This window comes from Panicum virgatum, chromosome 2K, assembly GCF_016808335.1.
Source record: "Panicum virgatum strain AP13 chromosome 2K, P.virgatum_v5, whole genome shotgun sequence".
Lineage (NCBI taxonomy): Eukaryota > Viridiplantae > Streptophyta > Magnoliopsida > Poales > Poaceae > Panicum > Panicum virgatum.
Window position 1 is genome coordinate 11235176 of NC_053137.1, and position 19464 is coordinate 11254639.

The following is a 19464-nucleotide window of genomic DNA, read 5'->3' on the forward strand; positions in this document are numbered from 1 at the left end:
AAATATAAAAAAAGAGAAAAAAACGCTGCCCAAACCGCTCAAGGAGGTCGTGTGAATAGTTTTGGGAGTTCGAGGAGACTAGTCGGACGGTTTCATTGTCTTGAGAGTAAAAGCAGATTCGGTCTAAAGCTGAAAGAAGCAAAATGACTTTTTCCATTTCGTAATGTTAAGACTTCTTTTTTTTTTTGGAAACTGTAATGTTAAGACTTCAAATGAACCAACTTCGCCAGACAAACCAATTCAAGCCCAGGCCCGTGCGAAAGGGCTCTTCGGCCCAGCTTTTTCGGCCGCTGGGCTGTCGGCTTTCGGCGCCATCCCAAAAGGCAAAAGTCTATTTTACCTCCTCCAACTATCACTAAAATTTGGTTTTCCTCCTACAACTATAAAACCGGGTATTTCACCTCCCTCAACTTTTCAAACCGTCCATTTTACCTCCCTCGAGCGGTTTTGAAGACTGTTTGCTACAGTAACCGTGGTTTTGTCTTTTTCTTTTTTTAAAAAAATTTCAGTTGAATCTTTGAAAAATCATAGTAAATCACAAAAAAATCATAAAATAGAAAATCTAATTTTGTTGGACTCCACATGAGTAAATATACGCAGTGAATATATTATATGGTATACTTTAGTACAATTTTTTTACTGTAACTTTAGATATATATTTTTCTGTAATTAATTTATAGCTACAGTTTTCGTCGTCCCATTATGGTGAAATTTTTATGGTGGGATAATCATTATATGATTGAGCTATAGTAAAAATTTTATGATTATTAGATCATGTATGACTGAGTTATAGATTTATCTATAGATTCGTCTAGATTTTTCTATAGATTTATCTAGTTTATATAGATAAATCTATAGATCAGTCAAACATGATCTAATAATCATAAAATTTTTACTACAGCTCAATCATATAATGATTAGCTCACCATAAAAATTTCACCATAGTGGGACGACGAAAACTGTAGCTATAAATTAATTACAGAAAAATATATATCTAAAGTTACAGTAAAAAAATTGTACTAAAGTATACTATATAATATATTCACTGCGTATATCTACTCATGTGGAGTCCAACAAAATTGAATTTTCTATTTTATGATTTTTTTGTGATTTACTATGATTTTTCAAAGATTCAACTGAAATTTTTTTAAAAAAGAAAAAGACAAAACTACGGTTACTGTAGCAAACAGTCTTCAAAACCGCTCGAGGGAGGTAAAATGGACGGTTTGAAAAGTTGAGGGAGGTGAAATACCCGGTTTTATAGTTGTAGGAGGAAAACCAAACTTTGGTGATAGTTGGAGGAGGTAAAATAGACTTTTGCCATCCCAAAACGAAACCCACAACCACTTCGCCGCCGGTTGCCGCCGCCGCCCCCTTCCTCCATGGCGCACCTCCTCCTATCCCCCGCCGCCGCCGATGCCGCCTGGGAGGCCGCGCTAGACGTCGACGACTCCGACATCCGCCCCGACGCTCCGTTCCTATCGCCGCCCACCCCGCACTCCCGCGCCACCGCACCCTCCCGCGGGGACAGGCCCGCGCACCCCTCCCGCCGCCGCGGCGCCCCCGAGCCCGCCTCCGCCGTCCAGGACGCGGCGCGGCGCCGCGGCGCCGATGGCGGCTCGCCTCTCGCTCTCGGGCGCGCGGGCGCGCGGGGCCCGGTCGCCGACGACTTCCTGCTGCCCCCCTGGCTCTGCGCCCTCCAGTTCCTCGGTGAGGGGTGTCTCCGACTCCGAGCACGTCGCGCTGGTCTCGCCGCTGATGAGCTCTCTCTTCGCGTTTCTTAGCGAGTGAAATCTGTGCGCGTGATTGGTCCAACATTGTGGGCTGCGTTCGATGCAGTGAAGGACCGCGCGTGGGAGCAGCCGGGGATCGAGGAGATCAGGCGTGATGAGGAATTGCGTCGAGCACCTCTGGTGCGTGTTCCGAACCTGCCTGGCTTTCAGCTTTTCGTCTCATACGGTCATACAGAGTGTGTGATTTCGTGGCGCACTGACCATTATGGGCGTTTGCATTGCCGTCAGGTGGCCGGGGTGGTGACATCCTGCAAGCCAAATGGTCTGGGCGATCTCCTGATTACGCTTAAGGTTAGCATTGGGCATCAACGCCTTATTCTGCTCCTTGTGCTATCTTTTTTTCTTTTCAGTAACTAGTTTAATGCCTGTTCGATTGCTACGGCCACAGAATTTTATGTCACCTAATGTGATGTGCCCCACTATCCATTCGTACCCTTAACTCTTGCCCATACGTTGCTTTACTGGTTTCCCGGAGGCTTCTTTTTATTAGGCAGGATGTAGGAAGGTAAAGGCGACCTGCCGCTGAGGGGTGAAATGGGAACACTACGTACTTTTTAAGTTGCAGGGATTTACATTCATTGATGAGTGGACACTTGAAACAAGTAAAATGATATGTTCTCCCGAAAATAGCATCTCTTTACCTGAGTGACAGTGATTGGTAATTCTTGATAGGACCCTACGGACACAATTTCCGCTGCAGTACACAAGAAAGTTCTTTTGGAGGGTAATTATGGTCAGGATATTTCTATCGGCTGTGTCATTCTTCTGAGTAAGGTAAAATTTATAAGCTGTGGTTTCTTTTTTTTTCAAACTACTATACCGACAACTGTGGTGGTTACTGGCAAGTGATTGGTTCAGCAGTTGAGCAGTTGAGGATGTTCTCAATTTCAGGTACCTGTTTTCCGTCCAACTCCCAAGGCATGCTACCTGAACATTACCAAAGTGGTTAAGGTATTATCCATAGTTCCATACCTACTGCTAGTGCCTGCAGTCTGTTTTTAGTGTTCATGATGGTCATGGTTTCCCAGTTTAATTGTTGTTGTAAACAATGAATATTGAAATATGATTTTCCACTGAATAATAAAAAGGAAAGGAACTTGAATTTTGTGTTTGAACTGTGTTAATGAGATGCAAACCATTACTTTAAGGCAACAAATCAAGCGCGAACCCGAAGATGAATTTTTCTAATCAACCATTGATCTGGAATGGACTACATATTACTTTTAAAATCTTGAAATGTTAGCGCTTTAGTCATTGCACGAGTACAGTGAAAAAGAAAAGGTGGCTCTTGATATCTGCGTTTTAATTCAGTTGCGTTTCAAGTCTCAGGAGTCAGGAATTTTAAGTGTATAGCATTCTTTCTGCAGCAATTTCGCTGGGGTGTTTTGACAAATGCTCTCAAACACATTAGATGATACTGTTTTGTCTGAGAATCCTCTTATGGCATATGGGTATAATATGCAAATGTTTTCAGATTTTCAGAAAGGATTGTGATGCCCCATCTAAGCGACTGATTTCATCAAATACTACTGAAAGAAGTGAGGATTCTACCACCAATATAATGACAAGACTTTTAGGTCATGAAAGGATGATGGCCAGTAACAATGAGATGACAGTTATGGAGGTTTCTCTTCAACACCAGGGAACATCGGATTCAAATAATAGCAATTCAGCACTGGATATTTATGCTAGATGTAGTATAGGAAATAACCAGGAAGGTGGACTACAAATGTTGGCTGGAGGTCCACGCAGAAAGACATGTTCTCAGCCTAGTCTTTGCGGAAGTACAGTCATGTTTGGAGACAGATATTCTACTCAGGCTAGTGATAATGAAAATATTAGGCTACCTTTCGATAATGAAAAGATGCTCCATATTAGTAAAAAGCTGAAGAGTGATGCAATGCTTCCTGATGGCAATGGTGAAACTGCAAGCTCGAGAATAGATACTGAGAACAATCAGGTTTTAAAGAGAAATATGAACACTGAGTTAGATGGTATGTCAGAACAGTTTAATGGTCAGCATGCCTCCATCAAGGAGCCTATTGAGCATCAGCAAAGGAACTTCACTGCTGTGAATGCAGGTTGTGTTCAGCCAACTCAAGAATATGCTCCTTCCATCAGTGGTTCACTTATCAACCCCAAAAAGGCAATGCCAGTTGCTTCATTAGCAGAATGGACAGATGACCAAATTTCTGAACTATTTGCTGACTACTAATATTGTAGTGTGTATCTGATCAGCAGGTTGATAGATTTTGGTAGTCAATTTTTTGCTGTTATATTAATTATACGAGCTTGTAATAATTTTCCTATTTCTGTACACTAGCTCTTAGCATCTAGATTTGTATATTTATGCAGTCCAGTTCACTTTTTTGAAATATTTGTGCAATGCCATCTCAAGTTGTACATAAATCTTACTAGTGAAGGGAACAAAAGGCTTCTCGTATCCATTTTCCCTTGTGGAGACAGAAAGAGAATCCATAAGATAAGTTGCATTTTTCTAAGCATTTTCAGATTTTCTTTACACGATTGTAAATGTGGGTACAAAATTGTGAATTGAGTTGGTTATGTAACTCTGATTTTACCTTTATTTTCAACAATGTACATCAGCAGAGTATGCTGTCAAATAATAATATCTGGCTACCAAGCCTCACCAGATTTTCCACCTTGTATAATCTCTGTAAAAACGTGTACATGTCAGGTTTCGCAAACAAGCTGATTGGAGCGACAAAGAATTCTGAAGTCCCTATTATAATTGATGGGATCCTCAAATTGGAGCGCAGTATATTATCGGCAAACGAAAATGCAACTGTCTCAAAGCATACCAATCCGGAGGCGAAGTGCCTTTTGTCATTAAAACGAACCCACCACGAGATCTGCCCGCGGACCATCATCACAGCTGCCCCAAGATCAAGTTAATATGGTGATCGTCAAATGCCCATCACACATTAGTTCACTATATTACGTCAAGATGCCATTACATCACATTTCATTATGAGCAGTTGGGCATGCTGTCACCAGCAACATGTCTAATTGATTACTCCCTCCGTCCGGAAATGATCTACATATTTTGACTAGGAAAAGTCAAACTTTATAAACTTTGACTAATAATTAGTTAAATTATATGTATAATTAGTTTATAAAATTTATGTCAATACATATGTATTCAAAGAGGTTTTGAGATGACATTGAGTTATTCGTAATTGACATTATATTCTAAGTGATTAATAAAAGTCAAACTTTACTTCGAATGACTTTCTCTAGTCAAAATATGTAGATCATTTCCGAACGGAGGGAGTATCATCTAAAAAGATAGCAGTGTGCATCTAAGCAAGCAGTAGAATTTGATGTTTAAGTTTTGCTTCCATGAATACACATACGCATTGTTAGAATACTAATACTACAATAGTTCTGCTCGTAATCATCATTTCCTGCTACAGCAATCTGTGTCCTTCCCAGCCGCAGTGTTGACTTGTCGGTTGAGATAGGCTTCATAGATCTCCACGACAAGCCTCGGGTCCTTCTCAACAAGCTCCTTGTATTCTTCCCGATCTGCTAGTGTGGACATATTGTCCATAAGCACAGAAAGGGAGGCCTCCAGCAGCTGTTTTGCACTGTGGCGATGTGCAAATGCGTAGTGGGCAATGGCATTTTCATTGTTCACTTTGGATGTTATGAACTTCTCACAGTAGGTCTTCAGGTGCTTTACTTCATACTTCTCAGCCAACACCAAGAGATCAGATGCCATTTGCTCATCTAGAAGAGCTTCTGCTGTGTACATGTAATGGACAAAAGTACGAAGCACGTCATAGGACACATCAAAGATTTTGATGATGCCACTCCTGCTCTCTTCCATCTCATTCTCAAGCATCGCTCTGAAAACAGGAGATCTGCTTGCCTGTTTGAAAGGAAAAGATCAGTTCAATGTACAAGGCAATTCTAATGCAACAAAAATTGCAACCAATCCTGAGAGGTCAATTAACACAAAAATGAGGAATATTTTGAGCAAAACTAACTAAACACTATTGAGGTGAAGCTCAAGCAACTGGAGAAATTAGAAGAATGTTAGCATGACTATAAATAAAAGGTAAAGTTGAAGCTACCAGCTGAAATTTGCTTAGTACCTATGCATCTGCTAGAATATGCATCGGTATGCATTGGCATATGGAAACATAAAGAGTCAAGCACTGCATCCAAATAGTTCATAGATCACAGATTCTAAACGAAAAGGTGCGGCAGTTAATGAATATATTTGTTACCATGTGAAAATAATCCCATCCTCGAGCAAAACTAAAAATGTGCATGTGTAAGTGACTATGTCATGTAGTTAATCAGCATTCACCACTGAGACTGGCACGATTAACATTTTATTATATGCATGTGACTGTGCCAGGATAATCAGGACTAACATGTAACCATGGTGCATAGTCCAGGCATCTCTAATACACTGTATCATAGGTTAAGGAAGAGAGAGTGATCTACCTCGTAGATACAGTTATTCCAATGCATCAAATTTTAGGTTAGTTTTAACAAAGCAAAACAATTATAGCACGGCCATTTAAGCTATGGGGCTATGGGGCCAACAAACATATTTTAGATACAGTTGTTGCTCCAATAATTCAAGCCATAAATAAGCACCACTTCGCCCCATCATTTAGATGATATGGCAAGCATTAAGATATGGTTGTTGGCATGTAGCATTATAATTGCTTTCAAGCATTTCGAAAGTCTAAATTGTCCATCGATTGATCTCGAGAAAAAATAAAAGTATGATCTCCTATTGCCCACTCCCTTGAATCAAGATCGATTGTATTGAACACGGATATATGTATGATTTGTTACATTCAGAAAAAATACAAACCGTGAAGGTTTTTCATATGTGTGCAAAATTTGTTCCATCCACAGCATACTTCTGGTAAATTTAGTATTTTTTATGTTTTACCTGTTTGGATAGTTTCACCAATTTCTCATGTGTCACATTCTGATCTGCAACCGAAATGACCATAGAGAAATTCACAAATAAGTACACGTCAAGAACTCTCAGGGGCTCCACATCTCCATTGCACACTGGTACCAGTAGTGGCAAAATGAAATCTTTAACCACGAACAGCCGGTGATTACCAAACTAGAGGAATCGATGGGTAGGACAGTGAGCTACTAGAACTATTCAACCGGCTACTGCGAATCAGAGGTCTATGATTCTATGAATGAAATAGGAAAGCAAAAACATCACAAACTCACAATCTTTTTTTTTTTACTAGGACTAGGTTTATTTTCTTAGGCTAGTCGATCTAGGGGTCTGTCAGGAACGGAACTATCAAGAACCGCACAAGCGAAGCAATCTAGCATGAATCCCACCAAGAGATCCTCTAAACAGCGCAAGGAGAGGTGGGAGGGGGGGGGGGAGAATTGCTCACGAGGATGACGCGGTGGGCGGGGACGGCGGGTGTGTATGGTGCGCGCGCGGCGTCGCCGCCGTCGCCTCCCGCGCCGGAGGAGGAGCAGGAGGGGATGGCGTGGAGGAGGAGGTCGGAGTGCGGGGCGGACGCGGCGTCGAGGGTGGGGGAGGGGAGGCGGAGGAAGAGGAGGCGGGCTCGGAGGTCGTCGATCTCGCGCTTGAGCTCCTCCTCCGTCTCGCTGGCCTCCTCGTAGCACTCCTTGCAGGTGCCCGCGTCCTCCACCTCGTACTCCTCCTTGCACGACTGGCACCACATCTTCGGGGTTCCTCCTCCGCAGGCCGACCTCGCCGCCGAGCTACGAGAGCGTCCCTTTCCGGAGCGGTGGTGCGGCCGCCGCCGGTTGGACGGCGAAGTGGCGGCGCGGATGGGTGGGTGGTGGGAGCGTCGTGGTGGGCTGGTGGGCTTTATCTGGGCTTGTCTCACGGACTCTTTGCGGGCGTTTTTTTTATTTTTGTATTTTTCAAAAAAAAAATTACAAAAATATATTTTTGGTTTCAGGTTTTACAGTTCTATGCCCCTACCGCCCGGCAGAGGGGCGGCAGGGGGCCTACCACCCAACAGGTAGGCGGTAGGGACCTATATGTAAATAAAAATAAATTTATTTTACACAGAGGTCCTTGGAGGGAGCCTGCCGACCCACCAGTTGGCGGCAGGGGGCCTGCCGCCCGGCAGGGGGGCGGCAGGCTCCCTCCTCTAATATAAAATTCCACTCCTTCCCTCTGCGCCCTCATTTTCTGCCCACGAGATCCAGAGAGGGGAGAGGGAGAGAGGAGGGGTGAGAGAGATAAAAAAACCGGCGAAGCCCTGCAGGATTTTGGATCCGAACCGCAGGTAACCAATATTTCTCAACTATTATAGACTTGTTTCTAAAATAATTATGAATTAGAATAGATTTAGTTTTTGGATAGTGAAATATAGAATAGTAAACTTAGAATGACAGTACCTTATTATTATTGCAGCATAAGGCAATGGCTGCCTCCAATTCTGTTGGATTTTCATGGACCGAAGAAAAATCTAGTATATTTCTTGACATCATGACACATCTTGTAATCAGTAAGAAGTTGGATCCATTAACGGATGGTACGATAGAGATGGTGTTGTCCAAATTAGTTGAGTTTAAAGATTTGACATTGTTTCGAGGTATTACAATGCAAGATTTAAAGGAACACCTGCTAGAACGTCGGAAGATATACATGAGGGTATGTGAACTAGCGAATCATTCTTATATTATTGGATTCTTACAAACTAATTGTAAGATATGAATGCGGCTAGAAGTGTATGAGATGCACATTAAGGTAACTCTTATTTAGTTCTAATCACGTCCGTTATTTGTAATCCATATTTACGAAATAGTAAAATTATTGTGTAATTATATGCTAGGATTACCCCGAGGACACGGAGTTGATTAACAAATCGATACCAAATTTCCGTAAATTGATATGTATCTTTGGTGGACTTATGCCGCAAACTAGACGAAGGAGGTGGATAAGATCTTCGGGTGATAGTACTTGGCCTGCGCAAGAACAGATGCCCGGAGGTTCGTCGAGTCATGATGCAGCACCTCAACCACCAACTTGTGTTAACTGGGATGACGACATGGATGACTTCATGCCCCGAAACCATGGCCTCCAACACATGATGTTCCTCCCCCTGTACATGAACGTAAATCCAGAAAAGAGATAAAGGGAAAGGCAAGAGGTTCGTCGAGCCATACTATACCACCTGCAGCACCACCATCTGTCAACTGGGATGACGACCTAGATGATTTCATGTCATGATCTATAACATATGATGTTTATCGGTTTAAGATGTATTCGCATTTAGTATTGTTAATGTTGTATTATGCTTGTATGTATGTCTCGTACCTAACTTTGCATTCACTGGACATGTACATAATGTCGAGTTTGAATCGTACTTAGTCGTAATGGAGCATCGAAGTATAAACATACCATCTATTGTATGTAATGGAAAATACGAGAGTGATAAGATGCGAACGTTGAAGTGTATAAATAAGCGGTTCACAGCTATCTCATTACAAATAAACATCAGAGATACAAACATCAGATACAAACATCATAATACAACGATAATGAAACACACATCACACATGCAGTGGCATGGCAGAACCCGTTGCAAACTACGGTAAACAGATTCCGGACTAACCTAACATGCCTTAGGTAATTTTAAAAAAAAAACAGAATAAACACAACGATGCAGCATGTCACTAGCACTAGGGTAGTCCTAGTAGCCGTACCCCCACGTAGCAAACTGCGTTGAGCCTTCTGCAGAAATATTGGTTACCTGCGGTTCGGATCCAAAATCCTGCAGGGCTTCGCCGGTTTTTTTACCTCCCTCACCCCTCCTCTCTCCCTCTCCCCTCTCTGGATCTCGTGGGCAGAAAATGAGGGCGCAGAGGGAAGGGGCGGAGTTTTATATTAGAGGAGGGAGCCTGCCGCCCCCCTGCCGGGCGGCAGGCCCCCTGCCGCCAACTGGTGGGGCGGCAGGGGGCCTGCTGCCCGGCAGACTCCCTCCAAGAACCTCTGCGCAAAATAAATTTATTTTTATTTACATAAAGGTCCCTACTGCCTACCTGCTGGGCGGTAGGCCCCCTGCCGCCCCCCTGCTGGGCGGTAGGGGTATAGAACTGTAAAACCTGAAACCAAAAATATATTTCTATAATTTTTTTTTTGAAAAATACAAAAATAAAAAACACCTCTTTGCGGAGTCTGAATGTGGGCCCGGCCCACTAGTGACTACCATTTCTTCCTAAAAAAAACTAATGACTACCATTTCTCTGTTCATAAACTTCATCGGTCCTCCCATCCAAGATTTATGATGAAGAACGATGTAGATAAATTTTGATGAAACATCATGTAAATTGAAAATTTAAGACTGATGTTACATAGATCAAATGAAATCATGTAGGTTTTTCCCCCCTGTTTCTGCATCGTTCTAAGCATCGCATATTCACAACCGAAACAACATCGAAGTCATTCCAGATTAAAGATTCTTTCAAAAAATTATGCTTCTGCAGGAATTCGTACATGAACAACTCAGGGATCTAACTATGCTTCAAGCCCGTTCTCACCAATTATCTTTAAACCATTCCGAGCTTTAGTGTCAATCCCAGTTGTCGTGCTGCCATTCTCTCCAAGCGTGCTGTATAAAGATCAATTAGTAGCAACATCTTTTCTTCGAATATTAGTCATCAAGCTCCTCAACAATCGTGAAATCATTCTCCAGACTTGATTGATGCTTTGATTCTATTTCTAAACCTGTATGGCCCTTGCAACCATGACATACAGGCATTTATCAAAGCTAGCATATGCCTGCAAACATGGGACGACTAAACAAGCTGCTCCTTGTTTTCCTCATTGCTGCTATGATTGGCGACCTTTGATTTGTCAGTTTCAACAGCCTGCAGCTCACCACGAAGTGCAAACTTGATGGTGTCCTTCCTGAACGTCAGGTAGATCACAGCAGAGATGTAGAGCAGCATAAGGGGGAACACGACGATGGCGATGAGCACACTAGCGTAAATCGGCATCGAGTTGTGGAAGATCCAGCCAACTAGTTTAGAGCTGAGGAAGTAGATGTTTATCCCAATAATGATAAACCCGAGGATCCACGAGAACCAAATAATCTGCACGCGGTCAATACATGCATAATTAGTTAAAAAAAACAAATTAATTTGTGCATTCATACACAAAATCATGAAATTCTACTGACTTCCATACTTACATAGATGGAGTTCTTATTTTCTCCCATCTTGTTGCTACTACTGCTGAACTTTAGAAGTGGGATGAGAGCAAACGGTAGCTCAACTGACAATATCATCTGCACCAAAGTTACAGTAAGTTAACCAAATCAATCAACAAGATTTTCTCTATATAACCAGAAGATTAAGTTCATCCAATTAGATCAGCTATTAGTTCATCCAATTAGATTACCTAATTAATCAGAAGATTCTGTAAATGCTGTTTGTATAGACAAACAGTGGATGCACCAGAAGGTGGAAAATAATACCGATGCGATGATGATGAGACGGCCAGCGCCGCTGGACCCACCGATGATGGCAACGATTAAGCTTGGTACAATCGCAATACTGCGAGTCATCAAGTTCCTCAACCACTGTTTCGTCTTGATGTCCAAGAAACCCTGAGCAAAAAGCCAAAGACATGCAAAACGTAGATCAGGTATAGGTACTACTGCTTGTACGTTTAGCACGTCACATTTGACATGTGATGGTTATGTATAGCAGTTTAGATACAGTGGGGAAGAATATATACTAGCTCTGATATGATTTGGTTTTCTGAGCAAGTAGGGGCAACCCCCTACTGATCTGATTTCCTTGGAGTTAGGACAGATACAGATCCTTTGGGCATCTTCAGACATTATGTTTTAAGTATATATATTAAAAAAACCAAAATGATGTAGAACTTGTAAAGTTGATAATTAATTTACTAAATCCATTCTCACGTGACAAATTTGAATTCTTTTACAAACAACAAATCTCACTTGATATCAAATATTATTTGACTTCATCTGTTGGACAAGAAGTAGTACCTGCATGATGTATTGCCCAGCGTAAGTGCCAGTGATGGTTGAGCTTATTCCACAAGCCAAGAGTGCCACTCCATACACAACGGCACTGTTCTTACCTAGCACATTCTAAAATACAATACAAGTAATCCATTATAACTGGTAGTTGACAATTTTAGCCAAAAAGCTAGTGACCAGGCAGTAATCACAAGTCATACCCTGAGGAGGAAGGACGAGGAGTCCAAGGTGATGTCACTGCATTTTGCTGAGTCATCAGGTGAGAGTTTGCTTGAGTTACAGATGGTTCCAGAGACAGAGACAATACAGATGTTGATGAGAAGTGCCACAAACAGCGCTACGCCACTTTCAAAAAGGAAGAATCTGCAAGCATCCTGAAGTGCAAACGAGTAAAAAAACATATCTGCTGACTATTGCACCTTTTCCTCACTTCAGAATCTAACTTGAATGTTTTCTGAATTCTGAACGTCTGTTCTATTTTATCTATTCACCTTGATTCCTCTTACTGATGAGGGTGTGTTCCTTGACAGTACCAGGGCAGAGTGCAAGAATAGATTGTGCCTGTAGTTAATTTAGGAAATAATTTACTTATACTGAAAGGGAATTTGAACTATTACATGCAACATTTATAATATTAAATGACGTGATAAGGGAACAATCATAGAGCAACAGAGTTCTAGTTTTTAGCAGATAAACTAGTATGTAGCTAAAAATAATTATCTAAAACAAAATCTCCTTGAAAGAAAAACAAAAGAAAGATACGCTGCATACACACAGATAAGCACAAAAATATTGTGAAGATTACTTACGGCATCACAAGAGCCCCAAGAAGGGCTATAGTGTCCCCAGTAGCACCAGAACCACTCAAACTAGGGACGAATAGCCCGTGGATAACCTCCTTTGAAGGAGGCTTTACAATGCTCATCTCTATGAAGAAGCATGCTGCCATGGTGAACACCAATAGCGCAACCAAAAGCTCCAGCTTCCTAACCTAGGTAAATGTACAAAACAAAGGCTACATGTCAGTGCATATGCATGAAAAATTCTTTTATAAATGGTCAATTATTAGTATTATGCAGAGTCCAGCTTTGGAGGTAGTTTATGGTGAGTTTGGTTTTATCGCTTCTGATTTTCTTGTTTGGATTGGGGAATGGGATGCATAGATCTACCACGTCATTCCCCATAAGCACAAGTTTAGTGTAAATATATTATAGTGGAGTCATCCCACCAATATTCGTAGGATGATCTCATGTTGGATCATCAAGGGTAACTCAAACCAAACACACAATTGGATGAGGGGTTGCATACCACATTGTTGGCTGAGCAGTTTGAGCAGTGAGCACTGATATACACACAACCCATTTGTACAACCACAATCAAGAATCACTTGGGTGGTGCATTTACCAAAGGGGTTGGATTACCTGGTTCGGATGCGGTTGTATTAATGGAATGTATGTGAAGCATCCCTTGTTTGTATCGCACTCCAGATTCTAAATGAAGTGCACCTTAGGTGGAATTTTTGATACAGCTCACAACAAACACAAAAGAATTAATGGTATCCATTTGTCTTTCAGGTAAAAGACAAACGCCTTGCATGTTATATAGGTCACACGCGCTGCGTACACTACCACCAGCCCAATACACAACAAACAGGCTGACCAAGTAGCTGGAAAAATTCCCCATCTGCTCTGGTGGCCATGGAGAACACCCCACCATGCGGCGATTTCTCGATGATCATGGCCAATCTCGAGTCTGAGAACCCAGTTGCCAACATCGCCGCTATGAACCATGCCTTGGTGTTGATGGATGGAGGTAAACTCCCTGAACCCCAGCTCGTATGCCGCCTAATCGCTGGCCTTGTTTCCAATTTGGAAAAGCCTCACCACGAAATTGCCACCAAGAGGGGATTCCGCTCAATCTTGAAGGCAATCTCGGATGCCATCACCAGCAACAACATCAATATGGACTCAAAGGGTGAGGCTCTCCATGCCATCCAGTGTTATTTAATGAATGAAGCTTTGCGCCGTATCCAGCATCACGCAAGTATGGTGAGGCTGTTGAAGGTTCCGGACCAATTGACTGCGGTGAAAGTGATGTATACCTTCTTCCATAGCTCACCAGGAATCATGAATGATACTAGGTATGTCAGAGCCTTTGCCTCGCTGATGTTGTCCCCCCACGCCACCGTGGTATATGCATGTGCAGGCGCCCTTCCCTCACTGTCCCGTGTTGTTCCGGGCTTTGCATTTGCCGTGGCAAGAGCCTATTGCAATATTCTCATAGTATTTCCACCTCAGTTATCACTTCAGATACCCAGCGTCATTTTAATACTTGATAGGCTGAAGCAGATTAGAATGACTATGGTGGATCACCCAGGGTTCGACAACCTGGCCATGGATGTACTAGGGGCTTTGGCAAATCGCAATTTTGCTGTGAGAAGGAAAGTTCTGAACCTGGCAGTGAGCCTCCTCACCCCAAGGAACATCGTTGATGTGCTATGGTTCCTGAAGAATGAACTGGACTTGGCAGCCACTGCTAATATCCCTATAGAGTACCAACAGATGCTGGCAGAGGCAATTAGAGAATGCCAATCTGCTTATCCGGAGAGTATCATGCGATTTATACTAGATCCAAAGTACCTTGTGTTCATCGATTGTATTTGTTACATCAAAGAAATCATGGACCGCAACCCCATGCTGCGCGCCCAGCTCCTGAAGGGTATTCTGAGGGCCCTCCGGCATGTCAAGACATCACCAGTGTGCGCTGCCGCTGTCTGGGCCATCTCAGTCTGCTCTGAATCACTGTTAGAGGCCCGTGGCTCCGTCGATGCAATTTTCAGCCTCTTTGAGGACCTACTGAAGCGACGTGATATGGAGAAACTGATAAATGGAGACCGAGAAGTGGAGCATGAATACATGCTTCCTCGTGATTATTATGGGGTCAAAGACAGGGATGCCCAGGGAGATCACCTGAAGCCATGGCTGGTGGAGATGGAGGAACTGCTATTTGTGCACATAGGGCTCACACAGCAGGCAGATGGGTGCTATGCCATTGCTTCGAGTTCCAAGGGCAGTTCTAGTTCTGAAGATGCGTCTCTTTCTATTCCATCACTGGACCATACAGACAATCTGGAGATCCTTGTGCAGTCTGGAGATGTGCTCTTGGCAGACTTTGTGGATGAGATACTGTCCATGCTTCTGGAGAAGGCCAGAGTGTAGCCGTAATGTTATATTACAGTTCTTGAGTTCATTTGAACAAATAAATTAATAATTCCATAGAGCTAGAGCTTGAAGAATTAGATATGCAGCAGTCTATCCTGTAGTTGAACCTGGATTGTCAGTACCTCAATATGATAATGGCATCTTTTGCATGGAAGGAAGAATTCTTAATTTTTCTATGTGCTAATTACTTTTATTACTAATGCTAATACCCTTTTTTATAATTTCTTATCATCTGTTTCATTCATGTGACTGGCTCTTGTGTTGTTTCATATTTAGCATAGCCGAGCCTACTTGGGATTAAAAAGCTTTACTGTTGTTGGTTATGAGCTGTTAACAGGATTTAATGCACTTTCTTAATGGGTGGATAAAATGTTTTGGGGGTATTCGAGACAGAAAGATTAGCACTCCAATCTGCTTCCTTAAGATTGCTTCTGAGCCTTCAAAATATTTGGGTGCTCTTTGCTTGCTTGTGTTAAAAAGTTAAGAAATGTAGAATGGAATAGGGATCAGTGTTATAGGTAGGTAGGCTCAGGGGCGGATCAAGGGGGGATGGGTGTGGGGGGCTCCAGCGCCCCCCCCCCCCCCCCCCCCCCCCCGCCCCCCCCCCCCCCCAACATTTTTCAACCATGAATGAAGAAGAGGAAGAAGAAAAGGAGGGGGAAGAAGAACAAAAAGAGAGAAGAAGAAGAGGAAAATGAGCCCCCCTTAGGTTCACATTCTAGATCCACCACTGTAGCCTTATGTTGACACAGCTATAATTTATCTACATTTCTGACTTCCTAGCTCCAGGGGGTATTACTTAGCAGTATGATTCGTGTGGCGGTGTGGGCACCAACCCCTTTGTCATCATGAAAATAAGCTCGGAAATATCAAAATTTTGATATATGGAAGTTAATTTGTGAACTAAAGGTCACAGATTCTATGATGTATTAGATTTAGAAAAGTGGATGTTGTTATAAAATTGCAGCATAATCTCTGTAACAGAAGTGGCATTTGTCAAAATGTTATAGCTAGAAAACGTCCTAGGAATAACTCTGTCAAATCTTTTTGGTTTCAGTAAAATGTTGTATCAAACCCTCATCAACTCTGGTTTGTTTGCAAAATTTAGATAACTTTACATCTTATTATCTTCCTCTGCTGCTCAGAACAATCTCCTAAGATGGAATGAAGTGTTCTTCCTATCCACATGCTAAGATATTGTACTAAAGAGTAAAAAGTCTATATTGCCCCCCTGAGCTTGTCACCAAGTTTAAACACCCCCCCTCCCCCCCCCCCCTAACTCCAAAACCGGACATCTTACACCCCGAACTCTTGAAACCATTTGATTTACCCCCACGGGACCAAAACCACCCTAGTTTTCGCCACAACAAAGCTGTTTTCCCCTTTTTTTTCTCCCTCCAACTTACATAGCAAGAAATGGGTCTAAAAATTATGAAAATTTTTACAGAGGCAGAGTAGGTGATAGGGAAACTATTTTAACCATTCTTTTTAGTTGAAATGCAAAATTTTTTGAAATATAAATATTTGAATATAGGTACCATTAAGTTTCGTCGAATTTTTAGGGCATCAAAACATGCTCTAAAATTTACCTGAAACATAAGATTCATTTTGAACTTAGTTTATTATGTTAATTTTATTTCACTCATGTTCCAGAAATTTTCAAAATTTCAAAAAAATAATCAAATTTACCCTTTACAGACAAACTTAAAATATTGCTTAGGAACATCAGTCAAATAAAATTAACATGATAAACTAAATTGGGAATAAACCTATGTTTTCAACTTTGGTAAATTTTGGAGCACGTTTTGATACCCTAAAATTTTAATGAAACTTAAATTTTACCCATATTCAGATATTTATATTTCCAAAAAATTGCATTACATATAAAAAAATAGTTCAAATAGTTTCCCTATCACCTACTCTACCTCTGTAAAAAATTTCATAATTTCTAGAGCTATTTAACTATTTTTTTCCTTGCTATGAAAGTTGGAGGGAGAAAAAGAAAGGAAAACTGCTCTGTTATGGCGAAAACCAGCTGAGTTCGGGGTGTATGATGTCCAGTTTTGGAGTTAGGGGGAGGGGGGGTTAAACTCGGTGACAAGTTCATGGGGGCAATATAGACTTTACTACTCTGTACTAAATAATATTTTCATATGTTTGGGGAGCTACAGAGGTTCTTGTAGAGTTCCTGTCAGTTCAATGATTTTCATTTGCTGCAATAGTGGATTAAGCATTCAGGGAATTTTTCATGAACCCAAGATGATAAGAAGCATACTGCCTGCATAACGCTTGAATTTTTTGATGGGAAGAGAGGTTCCCATTTTCATCAATATACTATTTTGATCAAAGAGCCTGAAGTATGTGGATAAAATTTTCATAAAAATATGGTAAGAAGCATGAAAAGTTGGTATAATCTGGAGTCTGGACGAACCTGAAATATCTGTATGTTGCATGAGTATTTGAGACAAAATGAGTAAAAATATTTTTTAATGCAAATTCTGTGGTACAGAGGCCTTAGGTGTTGGCACAGGCCTGCTGCGGTGCGCCGCCCCTAGGGATAGATAGATAGATGATGTGCTGTTAGGCAAGGATCTCTTGATTGTTTCTGTTTCTATAAACCCTAGAGACCCTTGCCTATATATGTATACATGAGTCATGACTTGCACTCCCTAAATCAATCTACTATTCTCAAGCCATATTGCTTTCAGTATATGTCTAAGAATAAGATGATTACCCCATATTTTTGCAGTCCAAGGAGGAGAAGCGTGCTTGAGCCGGTGATGAGAACCCCTACCCAAACAGGGATGTGGAACAAGAGGTTGAAAGCAAAAGCTGTCCCTATAACTGAAAATGCTAACAATTGTAAGAAGCAGATGGTGCAACCACCAATCAGCAAAAAGTTAGATCAATATTGTTGTTCTTTTCCAGTAATGAAGGCAAATTAAAATGGAACTAACAGAGTCCTCTATATTCATAAAAAAAAATCTCCATTGATTTACATTTTACTAATTTCTGAAATCTTGAAATTGAACAAATACAATTAAATTGAAAACTAGCCAGAAGAATAAATCTGTCATTTTAGCTTCTGCGTTAAGAATTAGTTTTGAACAACAGTACTGCTCTTACCTTATATCCATCTAACCTCAGTAATATTATACATGACAAGCAGAAAATTAAACATGGCAGTTAAACATTGATTTTCTTTTAAATTTAAGATGATCTTATTAGTTCTGACCTTCTGGGATATCTGCAGCAATCACAGCTAACTCTGCCAGCAGCCATAGGCAGATTCTAACCCATGTTGGATATTCCGCCTTGCATAGCTCGGCAAGATGCCACCCTGAGTCAGTGAACAGCCATCAACACCAACAGATTTAACATTGCATTCCTATGCATGACAATTAATTGTCTCTATAATACCTGTGACTACTCCGAGATTAGCAGATAGTGACTGAATGATTAGTGCGAAGATGAGGCCAATCAGGATCACCCAGAGGAGCTACAGATGAGGAAATTAAGAATAAACAGCAAAACCAACATAGTTAGTTTTCGACTAGTAGTAGGCCGGAATGTAGCTTACTAGCTAGGATGAGTGGCACGCGAAAACAATGATCAGAAAGTGTACCTCATATCTGTGACTGGATCCAGCCTGCAAATCCGTCTCCACTGTACAAATATGACAAACATGAGAACCACAGCATGATGCAGATTTGGAGGTAGAGAGAAGAAAAGGAATGAAATTAAGGGTGTGGCGCGTACAGTTCCCGGGATCAAGGTAGGCCAGGGAAACCATAAATCCTGGTCCAACGTGGCACAAAAACCTTTTCCATGCTGGCTCCTGCGTTAAGAAGCACCAATGAATCAGTTCTGTAAAAGACTTTGGCTCGGGTGGACCAAAATTTGAGTTGGACAACAGAGGAGCCTGAGGACCAACTGCCGTGAGGCTTGGAGCTACAACGAACATTGGCGGACCCTTGCCTCTCACGCACCAGCACGAAGCCAGGATCAAGCAGGCATTTCCACAAACAGGCAGCGCGCACGCGGAAAGGTTCCTGTTTCCCACTAGCTACCTGCTTGTACACGTATGGCTTACCTCGGGCGGCGCAGCGGGAGCGTGGCTCCCTCCCCGTCCGGCGAGCGCCTCGACGTCGACCACCACTCCCGCGGGCGCCTGCGCGGCATCCATCGGCAGCTCCCGTACGTGGCGGCGGCGACGGATCGAGCAGGCTCGTACGCACGAGACCGGAGCGCGACGACGGGCAGGGAAGAGGAAGGAGGACGAGGCTGGCTGGCCGGCCGGCTAGGCGGCAACGCGTAGCTCCCCGACGGTGGCTGGTTGAGGGCGAGATCGATCTCTGCGGCTCCGCGCTCCGCCTCCCCCCTCCGAAATCTCAACTAATAGGAGGAGTAACAACAACCAGTGGGCGCGCCGCG

The 19464-nt window shown here is 42.3% G+C and overlaps 3 protein-coding genes across 3 annotated transcripts; 1 reads left to right on the plus strand and 2 right to left on the minus strand.

The window, feature by feature from the left end:
* The first annotated feature begins 1337 nt into the window (after positions 1-1337).
* LOC120666196 lies at positions 1338-4309 on the plus strand. Its single transcript, XM_039945984.1, has 6 exons — positions 1338-1710; positions 1840-1913; positions 2022-2084; positions 2466-2567; positions 2685-2744; positions 3268-4309. The coding sequence occupies exons 1-6, from the start codon at positions 1383-1385 to the stop codon at positions 4006-4008; spliced, it is 1368 nt and encodes a 455-aa protein (XP_039801918.1). The 5' UTR covers positions 1338-1382; the 3' UTR covers positions 4009-4309.
* Positions 4310-5111: 802 nt separating this feature from the next.
* On the minus strand, positions 5112-7634 carry LOC120666205 (BTB/POZ domain-containing protein At4g08455-like). Its single transcript, XM_039945992.1, has 2 exons — positions 7208-7634; positions 5112-5688 (listed from the first exon to the last, which is right to left on the minus strand). Exons 1-2 carry the CDS (start codon positions 7502-7504, stop codon positions 5215-5217), a joined length of 771 nt encoding a protein of 256 aa, XP_039801926.1. The 5' UTR covers positions 7505-7634; the 3' UTR covers positions 5112-5214.
* A 2513-nt stretch (positions 7635-10147) lies between these two features.
* On the minus strand, positions 10148-19054 carry LOC120666215 (metal transporter Nramp1-like). The gene is made up of 12 exons (XM_039946003.1): positions 18790-19054; positions 18656-18696; positions 18451-18529; positions 18266-18370; positions 17765-17874; positions 12619-12800; positions 12301-12370; positions 12010-12183; positions 11816-11920; positions 11276-11407; positions 10991-11086; positions 10148-10892 (listed from the first exon to the last, which is right to left on the minus strand). Exons 1-12 carry the CDS (start codon positions 18992-18994, stop codon positions 10596-10598), a joined length of 1596 nt encoding a protein of 531 aa, XP_039801937.1. The 5' UTR covers positions 18995-19054; the 3' UTR covers positions 10148-10595.
* Between the last annotated feature and the right edge of the window lie 410 nt (positions 19055-19464).